At 59.8% G+C, this 24,582-nt stretch overlaps 1 protein-coding gene across 1 annotated transcript; it reads right to left on the reverse strand.

Moving 5' to 3' along the window:
• Window positions 1-848: 848 nt before the first annotated feature.
• On the reverse strand, window positions 849-23,980 carry COL8A2 (collagen type VIII alpha 2 chain). The gene is made up of 4 exons (XM_027618011.2): window positions 23,857-23,980; window positions 16,158-16,202; window positions 5,580-5,776; window positions 849-4,976 (listed from the first exon to the last, which is right to left on the reverse strand). Exons 3-4 carry the CDS (start codon window positions 5,758-5,760, stop codon window positions 3,058-3,060), a joined length of 2,100 nt encoding a protein of 699 aa, XP_027473812.1. The 5' UTR covers window positions 5,761-5,776; window positions 16,158-16,202; window positions 23,857-23,980; the 3' UTR covers window positions 849-3,057.
• Between the last annotated feature and the right edge of the window lie 602 nt (window positions 23,981-24,582).

A 24,582-nucleotide genomic window follows, 5' to 3' on the forward strand; every position in this document is an offset into this window, starting at 1 on the left:
CATTCTGTATCTTGGGCCCCAGTCAAAGGCCTTGGCTTGAAAGGAAGTTTTGCACACCATTCTGAAGAAAGGAAAATTGAAAGGAAGAAGACCCCTCCCCTCTAACTTTAGGGATATTCTCCAATTATCCTTCCAGCCTCAGTGGAGAGAGAAGCATGCCCAGCTCTGCAGCTAGCCTCAGGTCTGAGGACTGATGGGCAGGTCTCTGCTCTCAGCTGAGATGGTGTCCTGCCAGGCTGGGGCAAACCACAGGACTTTTCAGGGCTTGGATTGTTTCAGGTTTGCTGACCCCATCCCTAGAGCCGGGGACAGATTCTTAGTGCTGAGCATAGCAAAGCTGTGGGCAGGTGCCTTCCACCCAGGACAGCCCCCCACCCCCCCCCCCCCCCGCCCAGTCCTGCCTTCAGCGATGGGCCTGACACTGGCCCCCACCCTCAGGGTCAGAGGTTCATGATTTCATTCATAATTTGTATCAAATGTTGAAACTTGGTCCCTGGGATCTGGAGCCAGCTGTCATGCCCCAGTACCCTTGAGAGCTTGTGGGATTGTTCCAGGGAAGCTCAAACGACTGCAATCACTGCCTTGTTTGGCAGTGATTGGTGCAGAGCCTTAGCAGCCTAGGAGCATGGAGCATTTTTGATGTGGTGACAGAACCCATGGCTGGGGGCCTGGGGAGGAATGCATGCTCCTTGAGAAAAGGCGTAGAGCAGGAGCCCCAAAGGCTTGAGACCCCCCTGCATTGCTGCCAGGCCCGCACAGCGCTATTTCATACAACAGATTTTATTGAGGTTGTGTCAGTACAGTCCATCAATACTGCTGGTTTTCTTTTCGAAAAGAAGTCCCTTTTTTTTTGTTGTTCCCAAGTGCATTTTTCCCTAATCTTTTGTGACACAGGGCACATAATAGGTATGTAGAGAACTAAGCTTCCTATACCAGGTTAGAAATGAAATTACCAATGAAAACATTCAAACCTTAATCTTAAAAAAAAAAAAAAAACCCTAGGAATCAGAATATAAAAATGCACCAAGGTACCGTAGTTTTCATAGTTAAAACTTGGCATCGTTTATCAAAGCTAGTCAAGTGGACACCTGGAACTAAAACCCCATAGACATTTCAGAAACACCAGCCACTCCTCCCCAAAGGCTTCAGGAATGACATTTAGCAGAAGCTAAGTTCTGTGAAACAGCTCTTTCTGGCTCCCCCAGTGCCCTCCTTAGTCCCCTGGGCTCCCCCCTGAGAGAGCTGACGAATTTCCACCCATCGGAACCTCTCCCTGACCGGTCAGATGCTGGTGACTTTGGCCCAGGAAGGAGGCTGAGCAAAAAGGACCCCACCACGGTCGCTTTGAGACTCATTCGTTCTCTCGGGTATCGGAGATCAAGCAATCCACCATGAACCCCAGCCAAAACCTGTTCAAGTGTCTCTTGCACAGCTTTGGGTTTCACTCCTTTTGAAAGACAAAACAAGCAGTGAAAGGGCCTGCTTTGTTGGGAGAAGTGGGTCGGGGACGAGGCCTGCCCAGGGGCCTGCAGCGCAGTGAGCCAGAAGTCAGCCACCACCGTTTCCAACACGGACAGTCTGGTGCTGGCCAGAATCAGAGCAGTGCGAGACCACACCGGGCGCCCCAGGTTCACACCTGGTGCAGAGAAGTGGGTTGGCTCGGGGAGGGCTGACAGAGAGGCCCCGAGGCCCCCTGGGAAAGTGGCCATCTTTGCTCCAGCATTAATCTCAGCTTTATCCACTGAGCTTGAACTAGGAGATAGGAGAGGGATCCTACCCGTTTCCTGCAGGGGGGGCTTTGCTTGGGGAAAACGGCAGAAACATCCAGAGGCAACTCATTCCAAAGGGGCCTGTTGGCACCCTTTTCCTCAGAGCCTCAGCCTTCTGGGCCCTAATCCTGCTTAGAACAGGAAATTGGAACCAGAGGGTAGAAGGAGAGGAAGCCCCCTCAGATTAACCCCTCTAGTAGACACACATACCCGCCATATGGTCCTTGTTAAGGAGAAGCAGGCGGGAGCCTTCTTCATCCCCGAGCTTGTGTGTACCTTGTTCTGAGGGCCAAAAAAGAGACTCTCTGCCTTGGGGACAGTTGAGGCGGGATACCTTACAATTTTGTATGAAAAAATCAGCCCTCCCCCAGCAGGTGGAAGGAGAGAGAAAGGGAGGGTACTCAAGTTTGCTGATGGTCCATCCTGTCCCGGGCCTGCTGCGGCAGTCCCCAAAGGCCTGTGTGGCTGCCCTTAATGCTGAGCAGAGCCAGTCAGTGGGAGCAGCCTGGGAGATGGAGGTGGACGTGAAGGGCTGCCATCGTGCCACAGATCCGTGCCCCTCCCATCACAAACCACCGCTCCTGTGGCTGCAGCTGGAGCAGAAAAGGGGTTGGCCCTTCCCAGGGCCCTGCAGAGAAGGGGCCACACACCTGCACCTGCCATGGACAGGCCTGATGCCACAGCATCACGCTGGGGGTGCAGTCCTGGCAGGGCGTCCACACTGGCCACCTCGATGTCCCCTGCCCTTTGCTTTCCCCTGGAAGCAAAAACTCTTCAGGGAATGCAGCGTCAGCTGCTGGAGGTCCCAGGGGAGCTGGAAGAGCTCCAGCCAAGATCCGAGGTGCCATCTGGGGGCCAGCTTCGGAAGGGCAGGGCTTGGGCCTGTGTCTCCCTGGGGGGAACGGAATGGGGAGCTCAGTCCCCTCTCCGCTCTGACGCAGAGAAGCAGCATCCTTCACCACCCAGCAGAGCCCAGGACTCCCGAGAGGGCAGGGGGCTCCGGCAGCTGAGCTGAGTGTCCTGGGGCCCCTGCCTGCAGTGGGGGCGCAACCCCAATGCTGCACAGACACTTGAGGGGAGAGGAACTCCGGCCAGCCTCTTCCAGAAGCCACCTCAGCCTGCATGGAGGGAGAAACCAAACCAGTCTCCTTGGGCCAAGGCCACGGCCGCCTCTGCTTCCGCGTCTGTTCAGCCTTTGGTCTTTTTCTTTAAATGGAGGTTCTTGTAACTGAGAAGGTCTCTCTACCACTAAAGAGGAAGAGGCCAAGGCGGCAAGGCCGCCGTGGTGTTATGTGGGGCAGAGCAAGAACCCTGAAAAGGAGGAGTGGATATACTCGGTGGAGTAGAGGCCGTTGGCCTGGTCCGACGGCATCTGCACCCAGACCTGGTCGTTGGGCCGCAGCTGGAGCACGGCCCCGCCGGATGCCTGGTCCAGGTAGCCCTTCTTGTATTCATCATAGGTGTACGTGGCTGGCACGTTGTTCTTGTACAGGGCCACCCACACATTGGTGCCCTTGACGTGCACGTGGTAAGCGAAGTAGTAGACCCCGCCCACAGGGCAGGTGAAGATGCCGGTGGCCGGGTTGTAGCCACTGTGGCCATTGTAGAGAGTCCGGTCAAATTTGACAGGCATACCCGAGGCAGGAAAGGGTGAGGTGAGCACGGCGGTGAAGGCGGGTGTGGCGTGGGCCGACAGCTCTCCCAGCCCGAACTGCGGCTTGCCCCCCTTGCCCAGCACAGCGCCCTCCACGCCACCATTGGGCAGGTGCAGGCCGGCGATGCCAGACTCATCAAAGGCCCCAGGGGCACCAGGGGGACCGGGAGGCCCCGGAGGCCCAGGAGGGCCAGTGAGTCCTGGGGAACCGGGGACCCCAGGGGGCCCTGTAGGCCCAGCCACTCCGGGTTCCCCCACTTTCCCCTCTCCAGGCGGCCCTGGCAAGCCGGGTTCACCCTTCAGGCCTGGCAGTCCCTGGGGCCCAAGAGGACCAGCTGGGCCCTGGAGCCCTGGGATTCCTGAGGGGCCCCTTAGGCCTGGCTGCCCAGGGAGCCCCAAGTCGCCCTTCTGCCCCAGGGCTCCTGCCACCCCTGGTCCCCCAGGGCGTCCCGTGAAACCCGGCTCACCTTTGGGCCCAGTTGGTCCAGGGGGTCCATGGGCCCCAGGGAGCCCCCTCTCTCCTGGAGGCCCAGGTTTCCCAGCCAGGCCATTAGGCCCCTGGTCACCCCGAATACCAGGCATTCCTGGGGGTCCTCCAGGCCCTGTCTCCCCCTTGGGTCCAGGGGGCCCACGTCTGCCAGGGAGTCCTGCAGACCCTGGAAGTCCTGGGGGCCCCCCAAGGCCCTGTGGGCCCTGCTCCCCTGGCTCCCCGTCCTCACCTGGCTCACCCCTGTCCCCCAAGAGTCCTGGGACCCCAGCTGGGCCCCTGTCCCCCTTGGGGCCTGGCAGTCCCGGTACCCCATAGCCAGTGGGGCCTATCAGGCCAGGGGGGCCCCGGGTTCCTGGTTCCCCTTTGGCCCCTGCTGGGCCCTGTGGCCCTGGCACCCCTACTGCCCCTGGCATCCCCACACCATCCACCCCAGGGGGCCCTTTTGGGCCCAGAGCCCCTGGCTCCCCCCTAGGCCCTGGTACTCCGGGAGGCCCTGACTCACCCTTATCTCCAGGGGCCCCAGGAAGCCCATCCAAACCTGGTTTGCCCAAGCCAGCTGGACCAGGGAGGCCAGGGGGTCCAGGGGCACCCCCCTGCCCTGGGGCCCCAGGTAGCCCTGGCTGGCCCACTCCATTATCCCCCTTGAGGCCTCGATCCCCTGGGGGCCCCGGCTCCCCCTGGGGCCCTGGCTCCCCTCCGAATCCTGGGGGCCCTGGCACCCCTTGGGGGCCTGGCTTTCCAGGGACAGCAATGCCTGAGGGCCCAGGGAGGCCAGGAGGTCCTGGGGGCCCCCGAAGGCCCTGGTCCCCTCGTATCCCTGGCTCACCCCGAAGCCCTGGCTGTCCTGGTGGTCCAGCCTTGCCCGGGAGCCCTGGGGGACCAGCCTTGCCCATCCGGGAGAAGCCAGGGGGGCCGGCAGGGCCAGGCTGCCCATGGAGCCCTGGCTTTCCAGTGCCTGGTTTTCCTGGGAAGCCAGGAGGGCCAGGGGGCCCCCGAGGCCCGGGTTTCCCAGGCGGACCAGGCTCGCCTTTCAGGTCCATCGGCAGCAACGGAAGAGGCATTTCTGAGAGAGAGACAGAGAGACAGAGAGAGAAGGGGCAGTCAGGGGCCCAGCAAGTGGAGACATGGGTCGCATCTACCCACACCCCCATGGGGTAACACTACATCTGTTCACAAAGGCCACACCCCGTCTCCCTCTCCGTGCACTCATGGAAGATGGGCTTTAGGGGTTTAGGTCCAGCGGCCCTCTTGGGGGCTCCTAGCACCCAACCTACCCAGGCCAGGCCTTCGCCAGGAGCTTGGGGTGACTCCCGTCCCTGCATCACGTGGGGGGGTTGGAATGGCCGCCAGGTGGCGCCAGCAGCCCTCCTTAGGGCCCGTCGGACCAGTCCGCCCCTACCCCGGCCCCCGCTTCCGTCCCGCCCCTTCCCCACCCGCGCTGAAGACCACCTCTGCCAGCCCGTCGCGCCCCACTTCCGGCCGCTCGGAGGTCGGAGGCCCTGCACCCGCGTCGGGAGGAAAAGGGAAGGGCGGGGCGGGGGGGAGATCTCAGGTGGGGATGGAGAGGCTATGGCTGGGGGCCAGGGAGGACCTGGTGGGGGGTCAGGAGGCAGGGAGGTGGGGGTCAGGAGCCGTCCGAGGCCCTGAGGGGCGGGGAGGCGCTCACCCAGGTATTGGCCCTTGCCCTCGCGGAAGGGCGGCCCCACGGGTCCTTTGTGCATCGGCTGCACGTACTTCACCGGCGCGTAGCCCGCGGCCCCGCCGGCCCCGCCTCCGGTGGCCGCCCTCGGCCCGCACCCCAGCAGCAGCAGCAGCAGCGAAGACAGGGGCGTCAGAGCCCCCCGCATGGCGTCCGCGGGCGCGCTGCAGGGAGGAACCGAGAGGGGCCGTCAAGCCAGCCCCCGGGTGGCTTCACACCGGGCCCAGGGACTCCCGGAAAGATCAGAACGGAGGTGTAATTCACGAGCAACGCCCACCGTGTCCGAGGCTGCGGGAGTCACCTGCTAAAGGTCCCGCAAGCCCGCGCAGCGCTCTCCGTCCTCACCCAAGTCTCCGGGGGGGCCCTCTCCCCTGGACGACAGCCTGCCCCACACCGGCCGCTTGGCAGCCAGACGCCCTTCCAGAGCACCCATTTGACCCCGGCGCACCCCTGCTAAGACCCTTGAATGATAAGACCCAGTACCATGTGCTGGGCCGGCTTTCTGCCAGGTCCCAGGCTGAGTTCTCCAGAGACAGGAACTCCCTTAATGCTCTCAGTACTTGAACAAGTTATTATCACTGTCATCCCCATTTTCCAGATGACAAAACTAAAGCAAAGGGCAGCAGAACTGGGGTCTGAGGTCTGCCTGACTTCACATCATGTTGATGGTGCCCTCCTGGGGCTCCCCTCTGCCTTCAAGATCAAGTCTGTGGTGCCTAGCAGGGCGTTCAAGGCCTTTTAAAATCTAGTGCCTGGGGCGCCTGGGTGGCTCAGTCGGTTAAACATCTGCCTTCAACTCAGGTCATGATCCCAGGGTCCTGAGGTCGAGACCCACATCGGGCTCCTTGCTCCGCGGGGAGCCTGCTTCTCCCTCTCCCTCAGCCTGCCACTCGCCCTGCTTGCGCTCTCTCTCTCTCTCTAATGAATAGATAAAATATTTAAAAATAAATAAAATAAAATAAATAAAATAAAATCTAGCCCCTGTCTCCAACCCTATCACCTCACCACCCCCTTCTCCGCCTCTCTGCTCCCCCATACCTTTGCCGCTGACACCAGGCAGCCTCACACTTCTGGGCTTTTGCCCCTGCTGTTTCTCTGCCCTCGATGTTCTTTCTTTTTTGTTTGTTTGTTTGTCTGTTTTTTAAGATTTTATTTATCTATTTGACAGAGAGAGACACAGCGAGAGAGGGAACACAAGCAGGGGGAATGGGAGAGGGAGAAGCAGGCCTCCCGCTGAGCAGGGAGCCCAACGCAGGGCTCGAACCCAGGACCCTGGGATCATGACCTGAGCCCGAAGGCAGATGCTCAACGGCTGAGCCACCCAGGCGCCCCTCGATGTTCTTTCAATTTCCTACTCATCCTTCAGGGCGCTGGAACGCTGTCACCCCTTCCTCTCTAAAGTTGACCCCTCACCCCTTTGTGTCCCGATCTAGCCCTGTCACAGCACGGAGCTCAGCTGTGAGAACAAGGCCTGGGTGGGGAAGAAGCACAGACTAGAGGTGGACACGCAGCCCGAGAAATCCACTCTGGGAACCTCAGTTTCCTCAGGGAGTAAGATGTCCCACACAACGCAGATGTGCATCCACAGATGAATGGACAGACTGTGGCGTAGCCACCCCGTGGGACAGGATTCAGCAAGGCAAAGCAATGAAGCGCTGCTTCGTGCTACGACACAGGAAAATCTTGAAAACATCATGCTAAGTGAAGCAGCCGGTCACAGAATCATATATGATTCCATTTATATGAAGTGTCCAGAAAAGGTAAATGTAAAGAGACAGAAAGTGGACTAGTAGTTGCCTAGGGCTGGGGGGAGGGGAAAAGGGAGTGATCACAAAGCGGGCAGGGTTTCTGTTAGAAGTGATGAAAACGTTCTCACATTGGCTGTGATGACAGCTGCCAACATTATTTTAAAAAAACTATTGAATCGGACACTTTAAATGGGCCAAGTAGGGCTCCTGGGTGGCTCAGTTGGTTAAGCGACTGCCTTCGGCTCGGGTCATGATCCTGGAGTCCCGGGATGGAGTCCCGCATCGGGCTCCCTGCTCAGCGGGGAGTCTGCTTCTCCCTCTGACCCTCTTCCCTCTCGTGCTCTCTATCTCTCATTCTCTCTCTCTCTCAAATAAATAAATAAAATCTTTAAAAAAATAAATAAATGGGCCAAGTATATGATATGTGAATTGTATCTCAATGAAGATGTCATTTTATTTATTTATTTATTTGAGAGAGAGCGAGAGAGAGAGCACGCACAAGCAGGTGGGGAGGGGCAGAGGGAGAGGGAGAAGCAGACGAGTCCCGCTGAGCAGGGAGCCCGATGTGGGACTCCATCCCAGGACCCCAGGACCATGACCCAAGCCAAAGGCAGACGCTTAACCAACTGAGCCACCCAGGCACCCCAAGATGTCTTTTTTAAAAAGCTGGACTAACACCCTGCTTCTCAGGGGTAGGAGACGCTGTGCCTGCCTCACAGCAGGCGCCCCTCCATATTGGAAGGAGAGACTCTGTGGCACTTTGAACGTCCAAGGCAGGTCCCACCTCCCCTGTCTCCCAGCTCTGGGCTCCCCCTACCAGGAGCCTCTCCACACCTGTGCCCGACTGCACAAGGGGTCTGCAGGTTGTGGGTTGTGTACATCCGCATCCGAGGATGCATGTGGGGAGCAAGGCCCTCCCTGGGGTTGGGCTGGGTCCAGAGGTGCAGTTCAGCATTCCTCCAAGCTCAGTATCACACCGAGCTCCGAAGGAATGAATGCAGGGCTCCGGAGAAGGCCAGTGAGGCCGCTAGCCCTGGCTCTGCCATCCACCTGTCTTGTGACCTTGGGCAGGTATATGTCCCTCAAGCTCCCCTGAGCCCCCGGAACAGGAATTGCCGCCACATGCAGGGCTCCCCAGCCCAGGGCTCTGCAGGCCCCACCTCAGAGTCCTCTCAGTCACCCCTGAGGCTCATACAGTTATCATCTCTGTTTTCTATAGATGTGGGAATGGAAGCCTAGACTGTAAGAATCTTGCCCAGGACACAGCCCTCAACACACGTCCCCTGTTCTGTTCGCACCATGACTGACGCCAGGACTAAAGGGCCGAAGCCCATGGGCCGGGCCCCCAGGTACGTCTGGCTGATGGAGGCTCCGGCCAGGCACTGCCCTAACGGGTCAGCCCCGAGAGGCTTGCCTCTCTTGTTCTCCACATGGGGAAACACGCAGGGTCTGAACCGAAGCCCGAGCGCCACTCGAGCCCCAGTCCCTAAACACCACGTGGTCTCACCTCTCTGGAGAGGGCTGCCGGCCCTCCTGCTCTGGCCACCTGCGCTGAGGGTGCTCACCCATGCATGCAGCCAGAATGTTCTGCCTGGTGGGCAGAGCTTGCAGCAGGAAGCAGGGGGGAGGAGAGGGGGCAGTTCTGGCCTCAGTAGGCCAGAGGCCAAAGTCATGGCACTGCCACAGGACGACTCAGGACAGCCCTGGCTCTGGGAGCCCTGACCCTCTTCCCATACGGAGCCGAGGCCTCACTGGGGTGGGGGGCGATGGAGGGTGCGGGCAGCCTTGGGCTCCGCTGGAAGGGGGCTTAAGGCAGAGGACTGTGGGGACACCTGGGTGGCTCAGTCAGTTACGCATCTGCCTTTGGCTCAGGTCATGATCCCAGGGTCCTGGGATCGAGTCCCGCATCGGCTCCCTGCTCAGCGGGGAGTCTATTTCTCCCTCCGCCTGCCCCCCTGCTTGTGTTCTCACTCTCTCTCTCTGACAAGTAAATAAATAAAATCTTAAAAAAAAAAAAAAGAAACTTAAAAAGGCAGAGGACCACGGGGGAGCATAGACAGGCAGGACACCAGGGCAAGAGCCCCAAGTCCGGCCAGGAGCCCAGGCAGGGCCCCCCGCCCCCAGCCAGCTCCCCACCTTTCAGCCTCCTTGGCCATGCCGGTCCCCGGGAAGCATCCCTGCCTCACACCCTGTGGCTCCCTAAACGTGCCCTGTCCCAGCACCTCCTGCACTGGGCTCCCTCGGCTGAGGGTGACAGGTGTATTGCAGGACCCCGGAACAGATGTCTCCTCCCCAGTGAGCAGGGTCTGCGTGAGGATGACGGCTCACAGTCGTGGCACCAGGGCCTCCGGTCAGGCCAGCCCAGTGCTTTGTTCAATAAATGATTTCCTTCCCCCCCCCGCCCCCCGCCTCCCAAGGCCCCTGGGAAGGAAGGACCCCCCCCTCCTCTTTCTGCAGAGGAAGAGCCTGAGGCTCAGGGAGGTACAGCAATGCGCCTGTGGGCGAGAGCGTGCAACCAGGATTGGAGCAGAGGTCTGTGAAAACTGCCAAGGCCGCAGGTAGACAGACAGACAGACAGAGAGGCTCCAGGCCAATGGAGAGAACATCACTCCAGCTCCCAGAGGGGAGGCAAGCCCATGGCCTTGAGAGGCTGTGTGCTGAGCCTGTTCGCGGGGCTGCCGAGAGGGATGATGCCCCTGGAATGGCCGGTCATGGCAGCCTCGTGGGACACACTGCCCCCAACCCAGCCACCATCAGAGCCGAGGGTGCCTGGGTGCTCCGAGCCCCCTGCGTCCCTTCCACTGGCACCCCTCTCCCGCCCCTCACCCCCTCACAGCCCAGCCCCCTGAAGCTCTGTGCCTTCTGCACATCGGCCTCCAGACTCTTACTTATCCGTGGACTTATCCCCGGGAAGCCTATCGGACGCCCGCCCTGCCCGCCAAGGCCTGCACTTCCCCTCAAGCTCTGTATCCCTCTCTGGCTGTGTCACTCTCTGTCCCTTGGCTGGCACACAGTGACACTTGATAGAAGTTGGATGAACTCAAGTCCCTGTCAAGTTTAAAGACCATACCGATAACTCCCTTGGTCCTTTCCTTTGTGCAGATACGTGTCGTTGCCCTGGGAGCCCCCTCCCCAGGCCAGAGGGACCCAGAATGGGAAGAGGTGGGGACACACTCACATGGCCTCAATCAAAGAACTTGAGCTAAGAACAGCCTGCACGGGGAACAGAAGTGCAGAGAAAAGAACGATTCATTCGCTGGCTCCTTGTCCTCCCCGCGAGCAATGGTGGCCAAGCAGGGGTGTCAGGGCTCAAGGCCGGCTCTGCTGTGTGACCTTGGGCAAGCCATCACCCTCTCTGGTGACCTCTGAGGGAGCAAGGCAGGAGCCAGGGCAGCTGGGAAGAGGCCGGGCTGGCAGGGGCATGAGGTGGGGTGCAGAAGGAGACGCTGATTCAGGGGTTCGAGGGCGGTGGCGGCGGGCAGGGTAGACGAGGTGTTTGCACAGCTGCAAGTCCTTAGCCGGGATTTCCCCCTTTTCAACAAATCCCCGTAAAACAGCGTTTTGTCCAAGTCAGCGTTTTGTGGCAGCCGGGGCCTCCTCCCGGAGTTGGCCAGGGGGACTGGCTGGGAGTGCATAGGGCTCCAGGGTCTCTCAGACCGATTCGGGGCTCGGGGGAGGACGGGGTGCCGGCAGGAAGTGGCACGAATACAGACCCCTGTCCCCCCGGACGGGGCTGCGGGAGGGGGAGAGCCGTCAGCTAACAACGACCCCTCTCCACCCGGGCCCCCCGCTCTCCGGGGGTCCTGTCCCAGGGGTGACCAGCAGAGGGCGCCCCCCCGCCCGGATCTGACGGAATGTAGAGGCCTGCCCCCCTCCCCCCGGCCCGGCCCATTTCACAGCCGAGCTACCAGAGGTCCAGATGAAAGGGGGGGCCGAGGGAGACGGCTCCCCGGGGACCATGCGGGGGTGTGGCCGGTGTGGCCCTGGCAGCGCCCTTCCCGGGGGTGGGGGGTGGACGGAACTCAGCCCTCCCCGAGCCCCCCATCGCAGCGGCGGCTGAGGGAACATGGGGAGCGCGCAGGCAGCCCCGGGCCGGCCAAACCACAGGTATGTTATGAGACGCTTCCTGCTGTGGAGACATTTCTGCGGGATCGCCGGCCCCGCTTGCTCCCCTGGTGCCTCCCGTCTCCCCACTCACCCAGCCTCCCTCTCGGCTCTCTCCCTGCGTCTCTGGCCCTGGCTCATTTCTGTCTCTGTCTCTCTCTCCACCTCAACAGGTGAGCAGCAGTTCTCGCTCAGGCTCTCCCTCTCTCTCTCAGGGGTCCAGGCCTGGGGACCCCCTAAGGCCCTCGTAGGTTCCGGCAGCCCCTGGATTCCTGTTCCAGCACAGCTATGTATGAGCTGTGTGTCTTGGGCAAGTGACTTAACCTCTCTGAGCCTCCGTGTCCTCACGTGCGGAAGGATTAACTGAGGTGATCTGAGCCACTGCCGTTCTGTCCTGCTACCCTGATGGCCAGAAAGTTCTCCCTTCAGTCTAACTTCGGTTTCTCTTGCTGCAAAGCAACATCTTCTCCAACCTTGAAAACCTGTACTCAGGGAACTTGCTGCCAAAAGGCCAGGGCCTTATGAAAGTTCCAAAGTCAATTTTCTGGTCTTCCAGGTCTTTTCCCTGACGGCCCCAGAGATGGGACTGACCCGGGGGGTCCCACAGCCTGCTCAGGACTAGGATGCACTCATGGATCTCACACAGGGGCAGAGAAGCTGCTCTCCTCACCCACTGGGCATGGTGCCCGCCCCCCACTGCCCAGACAGGCAGCTCCAGACTTGGCCGGGGCTCCCTGGCCCTTCTCCCCCACCTCTTTCCCCGCTTGTGGGAAATGGGGATTTATTTTAATATTTTATTTATTCATTTGACAGAGAAAGAGAGAGAGAGCACAAGCAAGGGGAGCGGCAGGCAAAGGCAGAGGGAGAAGCAGGCTTCCCGTGGAGCAGGGAGCCTGACACGGGGCTCGATCCCAGGACCCCGGGACCATGACCTGAGCCGAAGGCAGACGCTTAACGACTGAGCCACCCAGGGCCCCTCCTGTCCTCCTTTCCTGAGTCTCAGATGAAAGGGGTGTGCACCTACTCAAGGCCCAGCCACCTCCCGACCCCTTCCCCGGGGCCCCCCACTGTCTACGTATGCCCCTTACCCCCACCCTGTCTCTAGCCTTTCCATCACCTGTCCACACAGGCCTGACCGCCCCCCCATCCCAGTCACCCTCACCTCTCCCCAGCCTTCTCAGCCAAATTCCTTGGAAGGACTGTCTCTAACCCTCACCCCGATCCCTGCTTCCTGCACCCCTCAGCGCAGAATCCTGCCTGGGGCTCTGCTCTCCTTCCTGGAAAGGCTCCTCCTCAGATTCTTCTTGGATCCCTTCCCCTGCCCACTCTGCAGACACAGGCTTGCCCCAAGGAGCTGGCTCAGGCCTCATCCCTTGTCTCTGGATGTTTTTCCTGCAGGTTCCAGCCCTTGCCAGCCCCACAGTCCCAATCCCATCACTGAGGGCTCCCACATCTGCCTCCAGCTATGACCTCGCCCTGAGCCCTACTCTCAAGCTGAGCATTTTCACCTGGCTGGCTCTTAGATACCTCTACCTGAACTGCTGTCATTATCTTCTCCCCTTTATTTGCTTCTTTCCCACTCCCAAGAGCCCAGGCCAGATATCTGGACATCACTTCTGACTCTTCCTTCCTTACAGGGCAATGAGGAATCTCCCTAGCCTGTACAATGCCTTAGCACGATTAGAAAGGGCTACCCCTCCTTCCAGCAGACTCAGGTACTCTCATTGCATTTCCTGGGTGCCCTTGTACAGTAACCAACCTGTACAACTGTACATGACAGCCCTGTTCCTTTACCTGCACACCCCCAACCCAAATCTGCAGGCTCTCCTCTACTTCTCTCACTTCTCTTCTTTCTACTCCTTCCCCATAGTGTCTGCCCTAATACATATCTTATACTCCCCCAACACAGAGCAGGCAAATCCCAGCTGTTTAGTAAAGGTTTGTTATATTAAGTTGCCAAATCCTCGCCTGCATTATCATAGCAGCCTCTCTCCCATCCTTACTCTCAGCTTCTCTGTTTTTTCATAGATACGCCAACAGCACTTCTTAAACTTTCAGTGTGCATCTGATGGTTTGTTAAAACACAGGTTCCTGGGTCCCAGGCCCAGGGATCCTGATTCAGTAGGTTTGGGGTAGGGCCCAACATCTGCATTTCTAACAAGCTCCTAGGGGAGGTGCTGCTGCCTGTGTGTGGACCACACTTTGGCACAGTTCTGCCCGTGGCCCTCCCCTGCTCTGGATTCTCCAGTGGCTCCCTAGTACCGAATTGATAAATTCCATGTTATTCTGCAATTCGCATGGCTTCCTGGAGGAGGAGGCATACTTCAGACCCAGAAGGATGTGGACCAATTAAAATGGAGGAGGTGGAGAGGGCAGAGGTTGATGGTGAGCTTGGCAAACCTGAGATCACAAGTGGGGCACGCACTCCACGAGTCAGACAGAGGAGGAGGCGGGGAGCAGCTCGCTATGGGAGCCATGTGGGTGTGTGCCACGCCCGTCTGTGTCCCTTCCTCTGTGTCTCGGTGTCACTAAACCCAGATCCTCACCTGCCTGTGCCTCCCAGGCATCTCCTGGGTGTCCCTCTCATCCCGTCGCTGTGTCACTGTCCTATTTCTGCCCATCTCTGTGACCCCATTTGTCTCTCTCCTCTCCTGTGTCCTTGAACCTCAATCGCTGTCTTGAGTTCCAGCCTCTATAAGTCTCTAGCTGTTGGTCACTTGATGGGACCCTCGGGAAGGCCAGCGATTATGGCCCTAATGCCCATGCTAACGTCAGGTCTGTGTCTGACCTCCCTGGGTGGAGACTTGTGGAGTCCAGGGCCCGTGAGCTGAGCTCTCTGTCCTTCAGGATCGATAGGAGACTCTGAACCCCTCAGATCTCAGTGCACAGGCATGGAGATTGCTCCAAAACCGAAGAACTGCCTGGAACCTGGGACTTGGGGGGTGGAGGGAGGTAGCCAGGTGGGGGCAGGGCTGCCTGGGGGGCCACCTCATCATCCAGGTCGATGGCAGGACATAGGCACTGCTCCCTGCCCACCCTGCCTCCCCTACCAGGCTTCAAATCTGCCCAGAGTCCCAACATCCCTCACCTGTGCAGGTGAGGCTCCCAGAAACAAGGCCTCAGTGTGGGAAGCAGAAGCAGCCCTGTAAGGAGGCTGGGAGGGCAGGTCAAAGCTCTAGAGCCCAGAGGAGTAATGGTGGAGCATTTCAAACTGAGGGCAGAGCAAACATGTGGGCAAGGAAGAGCAGCGGGCCTCTGGGGTGGAGGCAGAGAACGTCGGGTCTGGAACTTGACAGAGAGAAACATGGACTGAAGATAAAAACAACCAGGTTGCTGTAGCCTGGACGAGGGCCATGGACTCCCCCTTGAGGAGAACACCCACATTTAGGGGTGCGAGGAGCCCACTGCAGCCCTGAGCCCCAGCATCCTCAGATCCAGACGCCCCAACCTTCTCAGTGTTTTCTTCTACCCGCCTACCTGCCTTTGCCTCACAGCCCTCTGCCCAGAGTTCCCTTCCTATCTTTCTCCTCCAAGCAAACATATGATTCCTCATTTAAGACAGCTCAAATGCTTCCTCCTCCAAGCAGCCTTCCGTGCCTCCCTCCAGCAGAACAGCTACTCCTCCTGGGCACCTCTTCTCCCATCCCTGCCTCATTCCTGACTGGAGCTTGGCACACAGTAGGTGCTCAATAGAGTCTGCAGCCTGGGTGCTCCAGCTCCAGGCCTCTGACAACCCCACCTCCCACCTTCAGCCACGCCCGCAGGATGACTTCCCATAGGGCCCCTTGGTCTTTGTGGTTCTTCCAGAGTCCTTCTCAGCTCTGGGGCATAGGGGGCTGGGGCAGGATCTCCGTCCCCACAGGGGATTAGGTCCACTGCTCTGGCTCCAGCCACTGCCCAGCTAGAGGGTGGAAGGTAGAAGTCCAACTACTTTCCTGGGGAGGAGCATCCTGGGGCAAAAAACGCTTCCAGGGAGGTAGGAACAGCCAACTGGGGGCAGAGGAACCAGAAAAGGCCCAGCAGTGGGCAGGACTTAGGGCAATATGTGTCCTCAGGCAGGTGGCCAGGGGACCGGTCCTGCCCTGCCAAGGGGCTCAGGCCTCAGCTGGTGACTTCCAGCTCACTTCCCAGCAGAGGCCTTGAACTTCTGCGCGGGACTGAACATGGAAATGTCCCCCGCTCCCCCCCGACCCAGCCCCAGCCATCCCCAAGCCCCGGGCCCGGGCCGGGCCTTCAGGGCAGCCAATGCCTCGCCTTCTGGTTCACATTTGCAGCCTTTTCCGGAGCGCCACCCGCCGCCCGCTGCCTCCTCGCGCCGGCCAAGATTCCTGAGCCTTCGCGGCTTCCCCGCTCGGTGGCGGCGGCAGGAGGAGCCGGGCTGGGCTGGGAGGGGGCCCGGCGGGAGCCCAGCCAGGCCACTGCACCCCAGGCAGGCCAAGCAAACACAGGCCGAGCCAAGGAGCCAGGGCGAAATAGTTCACAAATGAGAAAAAGCTGCTTACAAGTTGGGCTGGGGTTTTAAAGGCCAGGCCTTAGGGAGCTGAGGTCACCTGCGCGAGGGGCTGCCCGCTAGGACACCCTGAGCCTGGGTGGCGCTTCCGCCGCAGCAGGAGGGAGTGAAGTGAGACCCCAGCAACCACCGGCCTCCTCCAGCTGTGGATGTCGGAGAACCCCGCCCCCACATCTAGCTTACCTCTCAGGTCCGAGGGGCCTCTGAAGGTCCCAGCAAAGGCAAGGCCTGGGGACGAAAGAGGGGGACAGTGAGGAAGCTGCCAGGAGCCCGGCCGGCCCTGACCCACAGTCCACCACCCTGCCCACCCACCCCGGGGCCTGCTGCAGCCCTCTTACCCGGAGCCCCTGCAGGAAACCGGCCCCGATCTCAGCCCCTCATCTCAGGGAGGCTCATCTCAGGGAGCCTCCCCTCATCTCAGTTCTCCTCATCTCAGGGAACTGTCTTCCTTTATTTGCTCCCTGCACACTTAGCAATGCCCGTGCGGGCCTGGGCTGGGGTGATGGAGTTCCTCCCGTCCTCGGGCCCAGGCTGAGGAAGCTCCTTCTGCGCACCAGGATCCACACTGGAGAAGTCCCTACTCTCTGTCGGGCCCCGGGCTAGGGTGGCCCCTACCATAGGCTAGGGTTCCTGCCTGAGGACTCTCCTGCTATGTGGGGAACCGAGGCTGGGCCTTGGGGCACAGAAATGGCTCAGCCCCGGGCCCTGCCCTGCCCTGAACTAGCATCAAACAAGGGCCCATCGCACAATTGGCTAACATCTCCAGGTTGTAGGAGCCCAAAGCGGGGAACACTGCCTCCCCCTTGAGCTTCCCCAGAGGCTTCACGTAGGAAGGGACATTGGAACTGGATCCTGAAGAGTGAGTAGGAGTCTGAAAGGCAGACAAAGTCAGAAAAGGAATTCCAGGCAGTAGGAAGCAACCTGGCAGATACAGGGAAGGTCCAGAAGGGCCAAAGGGTTGAGAGCACAAGCAAGAGCTGAGAACGCGGGAGCAACACAGTGAGGAGCCTTGAATGCCATGCTTGCATTTCTTTGGAGGGCAATGGGGAGCCATGGGAGGTTGCTGAGTGGGGAGGGGCGGTGGTCAGAGCCCTGGATGGCCAGGTCCCCATTTCTGCCTCCCTCAATCAGGCCTTGTCCCCGTCACACACAGCCGTACACAAGGGAGCTGAGGCTGGAGCCCGGGCCCAGATGGGACCCCCGGGTGGGTGGGGAGGGGACACCTAGCCAGCCCACCTGGCAGGGAGGCCAGCAACAGCGTCACTTTCTCCCCCAGCTGCTTGCTCGCCTCTGCCTGCTCCCATGGAAACTCTGACACCCTGGCCCTGTCTCTTGCCGCACAAGCAGCCAGATGCCAAAGCCAGCCCCTCCTAGGTTTTGCCTCTGACTCGGCTAAGACCTGCCTCCATCCCCGCCACCGAGCGCCACAACCCTAGAGCTGGGTTGTGAGGCTCCTCTCTGAGGGCCCAGGCCAGCTCATGAAGGCTGAGGGGGAGGTCCTCACTGCCCCACTCAACCCGGGCCCCTGAGGCCCCCTACCCCAGCCCCAGCGCCAGGCCGGATCTGGGCTTCCAAGGATGAGCATGCATTTAATGGGGTGGTGGCAGGGACAGGCGATACGTCCAGGCCGAGGGAACAGCATGGGTGAGGGTATGGAGGTGTGAACGCCCTAAACATATCCAGAGGATGGGAAAAATTAAAAGAAAATAAAGGAACAAAAGAACTAACTAATCATAGTTAACGTTTATCGCGCACCTACTATGTCCCGGGCTCTGGGTTTCTGTGGTGGATTATCTCATTTAATCCTCACAATGACTCAGTGAAGTAGGTACTTCGTCTTCCCTTTTTACAGATGGAGAAACCAAGGGACAGGAAGGTTAAATACCTGGCTCAAGGGCACGCAGCTTATGAGGGGTAGAGACTGAATTTGAACCAGGCTGTTGGCTCCCATGCTTGGGCTCTTTGCCTCTGCACTAGACAGATGATTTGGAATGAGAAGGGCTAGCCGGTGTCAGCACAAGAGATGCCTGAATATCAGAATCAGAGGTACACGGCCCAGCCTACAGCTGGCTCCCCAGCCTGCCCCATGGTAGCCCTTAGTAACAACCGTCTCTAAGTCCCAAGTACTATGCACCAGACACAGCACTAGGCACGCTCCCCGCATCATTTCCTCAAACTCCTGCCCAACCCTGTAAGGTGGGAATTGCTGTCCCATTCTTCTGAGGAGGAGCTTTGAGATCCAGAGGGGCGACATTCGTTCTGCAAGGTTACAGCACTGGGAAGCACAGGGACCAGATCTGAACTTTGGGGCTCGCCCAGCCCCCAGATGGCCAAACCACCTGTATGGGTTTCCAGGAGACCTCAGGCCCCGGGACCTTGTCCCCTCTTCTCTTCTACCCCACCTGTGCGGTCGCAACCCGGATGACCACAGGGACAGGCAAGGCTGGGAACATGATGGGCAGCGACTATGGAGGCCTTCAGGAACCTCCTCCAGGTGATCCAGGCCCCCTCAGTCCTCCAAAATGGGAAGCTGGGGCGGGTGGGTGTGCTGGGGCAGGGCCCCAGCCTACTTCAATGGGACTCTGTTCTTAACCTCCACCCACAGCTGCCTTTCCTAATCTCCTCCTTGAGGCCCTCCCCTGGCGACATCTCCTCTTTGCACCGAGCCCACTGCCAGCTAAATCCCAGGCCAGAGGTGGGTGGGACAGTCTGCAACCCCGCCCCCTACCAGCTTCTCAGCAGAGGGCTTCCACGGAGGCTGGCCAGGGTCCGGTGCCGGAGTCCCCATCCCAACTTTCCTAACTGAGGTGCTGATGGCCCTGAGGCAAACAGTCAGCCTCTCCTGGAGAGGGGCTCATGGGGGAAGTCCCCACTTTCAGCGCAGGCCCAGGCTGAGATTCTTGCTTGAAAAATCATGACGGGTTGAGAGCCCAGCTGCCTGGGTTCTTCTCCCAGGCCTACCTCTTCCTAGCATGTGACCTCACTCATCTGTGCCTCTGCTGCTTCATCCATGAAATGGGATCAATTCCTATTCACAGAGCATGTGGGAGGATGAAACAAGTTAATGTCAGAGAGCGAACGTCCAGCGGTATTCACCACATAGGAACGTTCAATAAACGTTCGCTGTTATTATTATAATTATCATCACCGTGATGCCTCTCAAAAGCCCTGTGAGGTTAGTATTATAAACCCTATTTTACAGATGAAGAAACTGAGGCTCAAAGAAAGTCATTTGCCCAAGTTCACCCAGCCAGTTAGTGGTGGATGGCCCCAGCATCTGGACTTAGGCTGAGGGAGTCCACAGAGGGTGAGGACAGCCCCACGGCTCTCTGCGGCAGAGGCACAGTGGGGGCGGTGGGGGGAAGGGGGGCCCCCACACCTCTCCTGCCTGACCCCCAGGAGCTCCCCGCCCCCCGCCCAGCCCCTGCTGCCGCTGCAGGAGGGGGACTCTGCATTCCTGGCTAAGCAGCCGGATTTGCTGTGCTCCTGGAACTATGAGAAGAATGTTTGCCACGAGCTGAGCGCGGTCGCCTGTCAGAGGAGCGTGGCCTGAAGGGCCCACGCAGAGCTGCAAGGCGGCCGGCAGCCGCCACGGTGGGAGGGAAGAAGGCTAGACACAGAGAGAGCCTCTGGGTGGTGAGGGCTGTGGCTGCGGGACAGGGATGGACATCACCGAGTAGGCCTCCTGGGATCTTTCAGGAGAAGAGAAATGACCTCCACCCCCCCAACTCCCCCCCCCGATCGGCATTGCTCCCCACCACAGGATGGCATCCCCAGCCCATCTCATAAATGGGATTATGGGGACCCAGAGAAGTCACCTGAGGTCACACAGCTGCCAGTGGCAAAACTGAGACCCGAAACCAGGACCCCCTCCCTCCAGAGGCTGCTCTCCCTCATAGGGCCCACCAGAACCACAGTGGACTCTTAGATACTAGGAAACTCCATCCTAGGCCCCTCTCTTCTGGGCTTTCTCCAGGCCTGACCTTCTCGTACCTTCTACTCCTCGTGTTCCCCACCCCCAACGAGTGCCTCGGGCTGTGAAAATGCCTGGGGCACTGTGGATGCTCAACAGCTAAGTTTCCATCCCTTTCTCCACCAAATCGGGCCCTGGAGAGGGCAGTGACCCCAGACGTCAGTGGGAAGACCATGAGCCACGCATCCTCATAGACCTGGGGGTGAATCCTGGCTCAGCACTCAGCAAGTTGACACCTGGTCCGATTACTGACCTCTCTGAGCCTCTACTTTCCCCTGTTAAATGGGCCACTGATTCCTGCCTTGCAGCATTGTTACAAAGCCTAAATGAGACATGTGAACATAGGACCGGGTACACAGTAGGTGCCCAATAAGCTCTTACTGTGACCCTCCCCCAAGGGGACAGAAAGAGGAAGTGACAAAGTTCTTTCCACCCCAGGTCCTTGATGGGCCCTGCTAGTGCGGCAGCCTCGAAGAGGAAGGAAGGTCTGAGGCCAGGATCCTGGCCTCTGATTCACTTCTGCCCCTGGCTGCTGTGTGACCTCAGGAAGGTTCCTCCGGAGTCTCCATCCCCGCCATGGGATGAGCCCATAATAACGGCATGGCTCTCCCCACGAGGCACTAAGCCTCTACCACCCCCACTGCCCTCCAAGAGCCAGGAATCTCCGCCAATTCAGGTTGCATGGGGACAGTCACCTCCCAATTCAAAACTTTCCAAGAATCTGAATAGAAGCAGGGCCAAGTCCTCCCACGTCCCTTCCCAGGATCCACCCAGAGAGGTGTAACCAACACCGATCAGAAGTCTGGGTGAACGTCCCAGGTGCTACGTGTGTGACCTGGGACCACTCCTTAGCTCTCTGCAAGTAAAATGACCTTGGAGACTAGTGTTAGCATTCTCGTTTTTATAAATGGGGCAACCGAGGCACAGAGCTGGGAAGCCGCTTACCCAGGGTCACATGGCAAGTAACCCAGGTCTGTCCGACTGCCAAGGCCAGCTGTTCCCCCACTGCACGCGCTGCCTTCACTCAAGACTCACCGTCCACACCCAAGCACCCTGGAAAAGCCCACAGAACAGAGTGGGTCCGGAATTCCCTTTCCGGGAGTGCGACTTCCCTGGCTGATGTCTGGGCAGCCATGTGCGCACGTAGGGCCTCACCACCCACTCGGGCTTCCGGACACACCCCAGGCCTCCCAGACCCTATGCCCCTGAACTCATGGCCACACTCAACACCCAGTCCCTTGCCATCTCAGCGTCCCAGAGACCCAGATCCAAACCCATATTCTCCTCTTCACCTGCCTCCTCTGGGGACAGGCCACAGTCACCCAGTGCCAAGGTCCTGGGCCAACCTTGCCTCAGCCCCATGGCCAGTCAGTCACTGAGACCTCACCTGTCTCTCCCCTTCCTCCTTTCCATCTATTTCCTCTCATCTCCATGGCGACCACCCACCTCAGCCCCCATGGCCTAACCCCCTCCAACGGCCCAGCTTCCTCAGCAAGGTCCTTGCCTGTAAGATGCCCTTTCATCCTGGCCCCCAGAGCAACCGCACAGACTCCCAGGGTGCACCGTTTCTCTTGGAAATCTGACCCCAAGTAGTGTTCAGTCCCTCCCACTCGTTCCCCCACTGTATGACCCACCAGTTACTCACTGTCCTCTAAGAGAACCTTCCCACCTCCACACCGTTGCACCTGCTGTCCCCTCTGAATGGAATGGCCTCCCTTCACCCTGTCCACCACCTGCACCTGCCAAAGTTCGAATTCTCCTTAAAAGCCCAGCCAGGGTCAAAAAAAAAAAAAAAAAAAAGCCCAGCCAGGGTCACCTCTTTGGTGCTGCCTCGCTGGTAGCCCCTCCCTCCCACACTTTGGCTTGCACGGTGCCTCCCCCTCGACTGGTACCCTGAGACACAGCTGCACCCCATATGAGAGGCCCCGGTGCCTCTCTGGTTCTTCCACTCCAACTCTGTAAGTGCCTCAGGCCACAGATGGGACCCGCTCATTGAGGCCCCACCGTCCCATAAGGAGAGCCCCATGCCTGGCACTTGGGGGGTTCTGGAGTGGGCTGCGGGGGGCAGCAGGGCTGGGAGGCTGGGGCTCTGCTAACCTTTGGTCTGGCTCAGACCAGGAGCAGGGAGCTTATGGTTAACAGCCCTGTTTGGTATCTTTCCCCTCCCTCTTTCGAGCACACAATTTTACTTCCATTTTTTCTTTCCCCTTCCACTGAACCAAAGAGCGGAAACGCTCATTTTCACTCTGGTGGACAAAGTGAAACCGGAGAAAGAGACCCTGGTGATTGTGTCTGAGTGTGTGTGTGAGTGTGAGTGTTGTCCTGTCTGACTACGTCTGGCTGGGCCCAGTGGGGCCCACCATGCGTCTGAAGGAGTTTGGGTGTGAACGTGGGTGGGCACATACATGCCAGTCGTTTTTAGCATCTGTGGTGGTGTGTTCAGAACACGTTCACATGTGTGGTTGTGTGTGACCATCAGTGGGAGGGAATGTAGCTGTGTGTGTGTATGTCTGTGGTGTGTCCTCATAGTTTGGGGGTGATCGTCCAAGGATCTGTTGGTGTGCCCCAGCCCAGCAGGAGGCCAGTGGAGGCATCTACGCCCTGACCAAGACCACCAACTCCCCCACAGAGTTCCTGCCCACCAGACCCCCACCCCTCTCCTGGGCTCTAGAATGGGCTCCATGAGGGCACCCCATCTGCTCAGGGAGTGAGGGTCAGCGCTCAGAGAGAAGCCCTGGGCTGCCTGACTCTCCTGCCACCCCAGCCCCCAGCCGTTCCAAACGCCCGGGGCGGCTCCCAGGAGGTTGCCCTTGCTAAGGGCACTCCAAGGGGGAATGGACCCTGGCCACAGACAAGAGCACAGGTCTTAGCAAGAGGCACTGTAGGCAGATGGGAGGAAGCACTTCTGGGTCCCCAGGGTCCCCAGAGGGAGGTCAGTGGCATCACTGTTGGGAACCTAGCAGGTTCTCACACACACTGGGGGTCTCACCCAAGCATACCCTGACGGACACACACATTAATAACCTATCAGCAGACACTCACTGTCCCCCTCCTACCCCACAAGTGCATACACTTACAGGCTCACTCACAGATACACACACACGGAGCAAGCAAACTCAGAAGGCTCGCCTTTCCCCAGCTGGCAACTCCTGAGTCCCTCTGGCTGAACAGTGTTTCTGTACCCAGGGACTCCTGGGGCCCCTGAGTCTCCAGCCCCTGAGCAGATACACTGGGGACCCCAGTCCCTCTCACCCCTGCAAGTCTCAGGTCTGAGCTGTGCTGGGGGTGTGCTGAGCCTCTGGTAGGGACAAAACCTCAGTCTCCAGTTTGGGGGTGCTGCCAGAACACCTAGAATAGGAGGGACTTGGGGGCAGAAGCAGAAAAACAGAGAAACTGAAAGGTGGCCAGCAAGCCAGTGATGGCAGAAAGATGGGGAGAGGGGAAAGGGAAGAGCTGAGGGGCTTCCCCTGCCTGGGGCTGGAAGGGGCTCTAAGGCCCCTCACCTGTCCTCTCTCCTCGCCGGCTCTGCGGGGGAAGCTTTGTCGCTCCCATTCCACAGGTGGGAAGGGAGACTCCCAGAGGTGAAGTGATGTGCCCAGAGCCCCATCATCGGGGGACCCCACCCAGCTGTCTGTTGCTGGAGCCCCCAAGTGTGGGAGAGGAAGGGAGGAGAGGGCTTTATTGGGGATTCCGCCTGGGCAGCTCTGGCTGGGGAAACGGGGCGCAGGGAACGGTACGGGCTCCCCCATCCTAGCGCCCACCCCGTGGCCCGACGAGGCCCCATCTCATCCCCACCCCTAGGCCGGAGGCGCTGGCCCGCTGGCCGGGACAGTCGCACGGGCAGCCTAGCCCGAGTCCTGCCCTCAAAGCCCCCAGCCCCCGCGTCCGCGCCAGCCTCCCCGCCTTTACCTGCAGGGGCGACCGCCGGGCGCCGCTCCCGGCCCTCGAGGGCCGCGGGGGCGCGCGGGCTCGGGGCAGGGGGCGCCGTCGAGGTCCGCGCCGGCGGGGCTCCGCGTCGCTCTGCCGGCCGCCCCTCGCGGCTGCCGGAGTGGGCGGGCGGCGCGGGGCGGTGGGGGGGGGGGGCCGGGGCGGCGGGAGGGGCGCGGCGGGGCGGGGCCTCCACCCTCCTCTTTCCACAGCCACGGCCAAGGCCGGCGCCCTGCCCCGCCGAGAGCGCGCGCCCAGCCCGGGCCCCGACGTGCGCCCCCCTCCCTGCCTCCGGAGCTGAGACCCCACACACCTGCGCGTCCCCATTCATCCTCGCGCACCCTGTGTCTGCGTCTGGGCCCCCCGCCCGAGAGGGTTACCATCTAGGGGGACACAGACCTGCCACAAAGAAGGAGGGGTATGGTCAGTGCAGGGACGGGGCAGCCCTGGAGTTGTGGTCCGTAAATGAGCAGCCCACGGCTTCCCGCAAACCATGACCCAGGCTGAGGGTGGAGGGCTCAGGGCCCTCAAAGGAGACGGAGGAGGAGCACCCCTGGGCTGCACCTCTGGCTCTAGGGAGGTGAACCTGTGTGCTCAGGGGTAGGCAGGGACCGATGCCGCACAATCTTGTAGGCCATGCTGGAGCTGGTTAGACTTCACCTTCAGGGAAATGGGAAGCCACCGAAGACAGGAGCAGGGCACAGTGAC

The sequence above is a fragment of the Zalophus californianus genome, chromosome 4 (assembly GCF_009762305.2).
Source record: "Zalophus californianus isolate mZalCal1 chromosome 4, mZalCal1.pri.v2, whole genome shotgun sequence".
In the NCBI taxonomy this organism is placed as follows: domain Eukaryota; kingdom Metazoa; phylum Chordata; class Mammalia; order Carnivora; family Otariidae; genus Zalophus; species Zalophus californianus.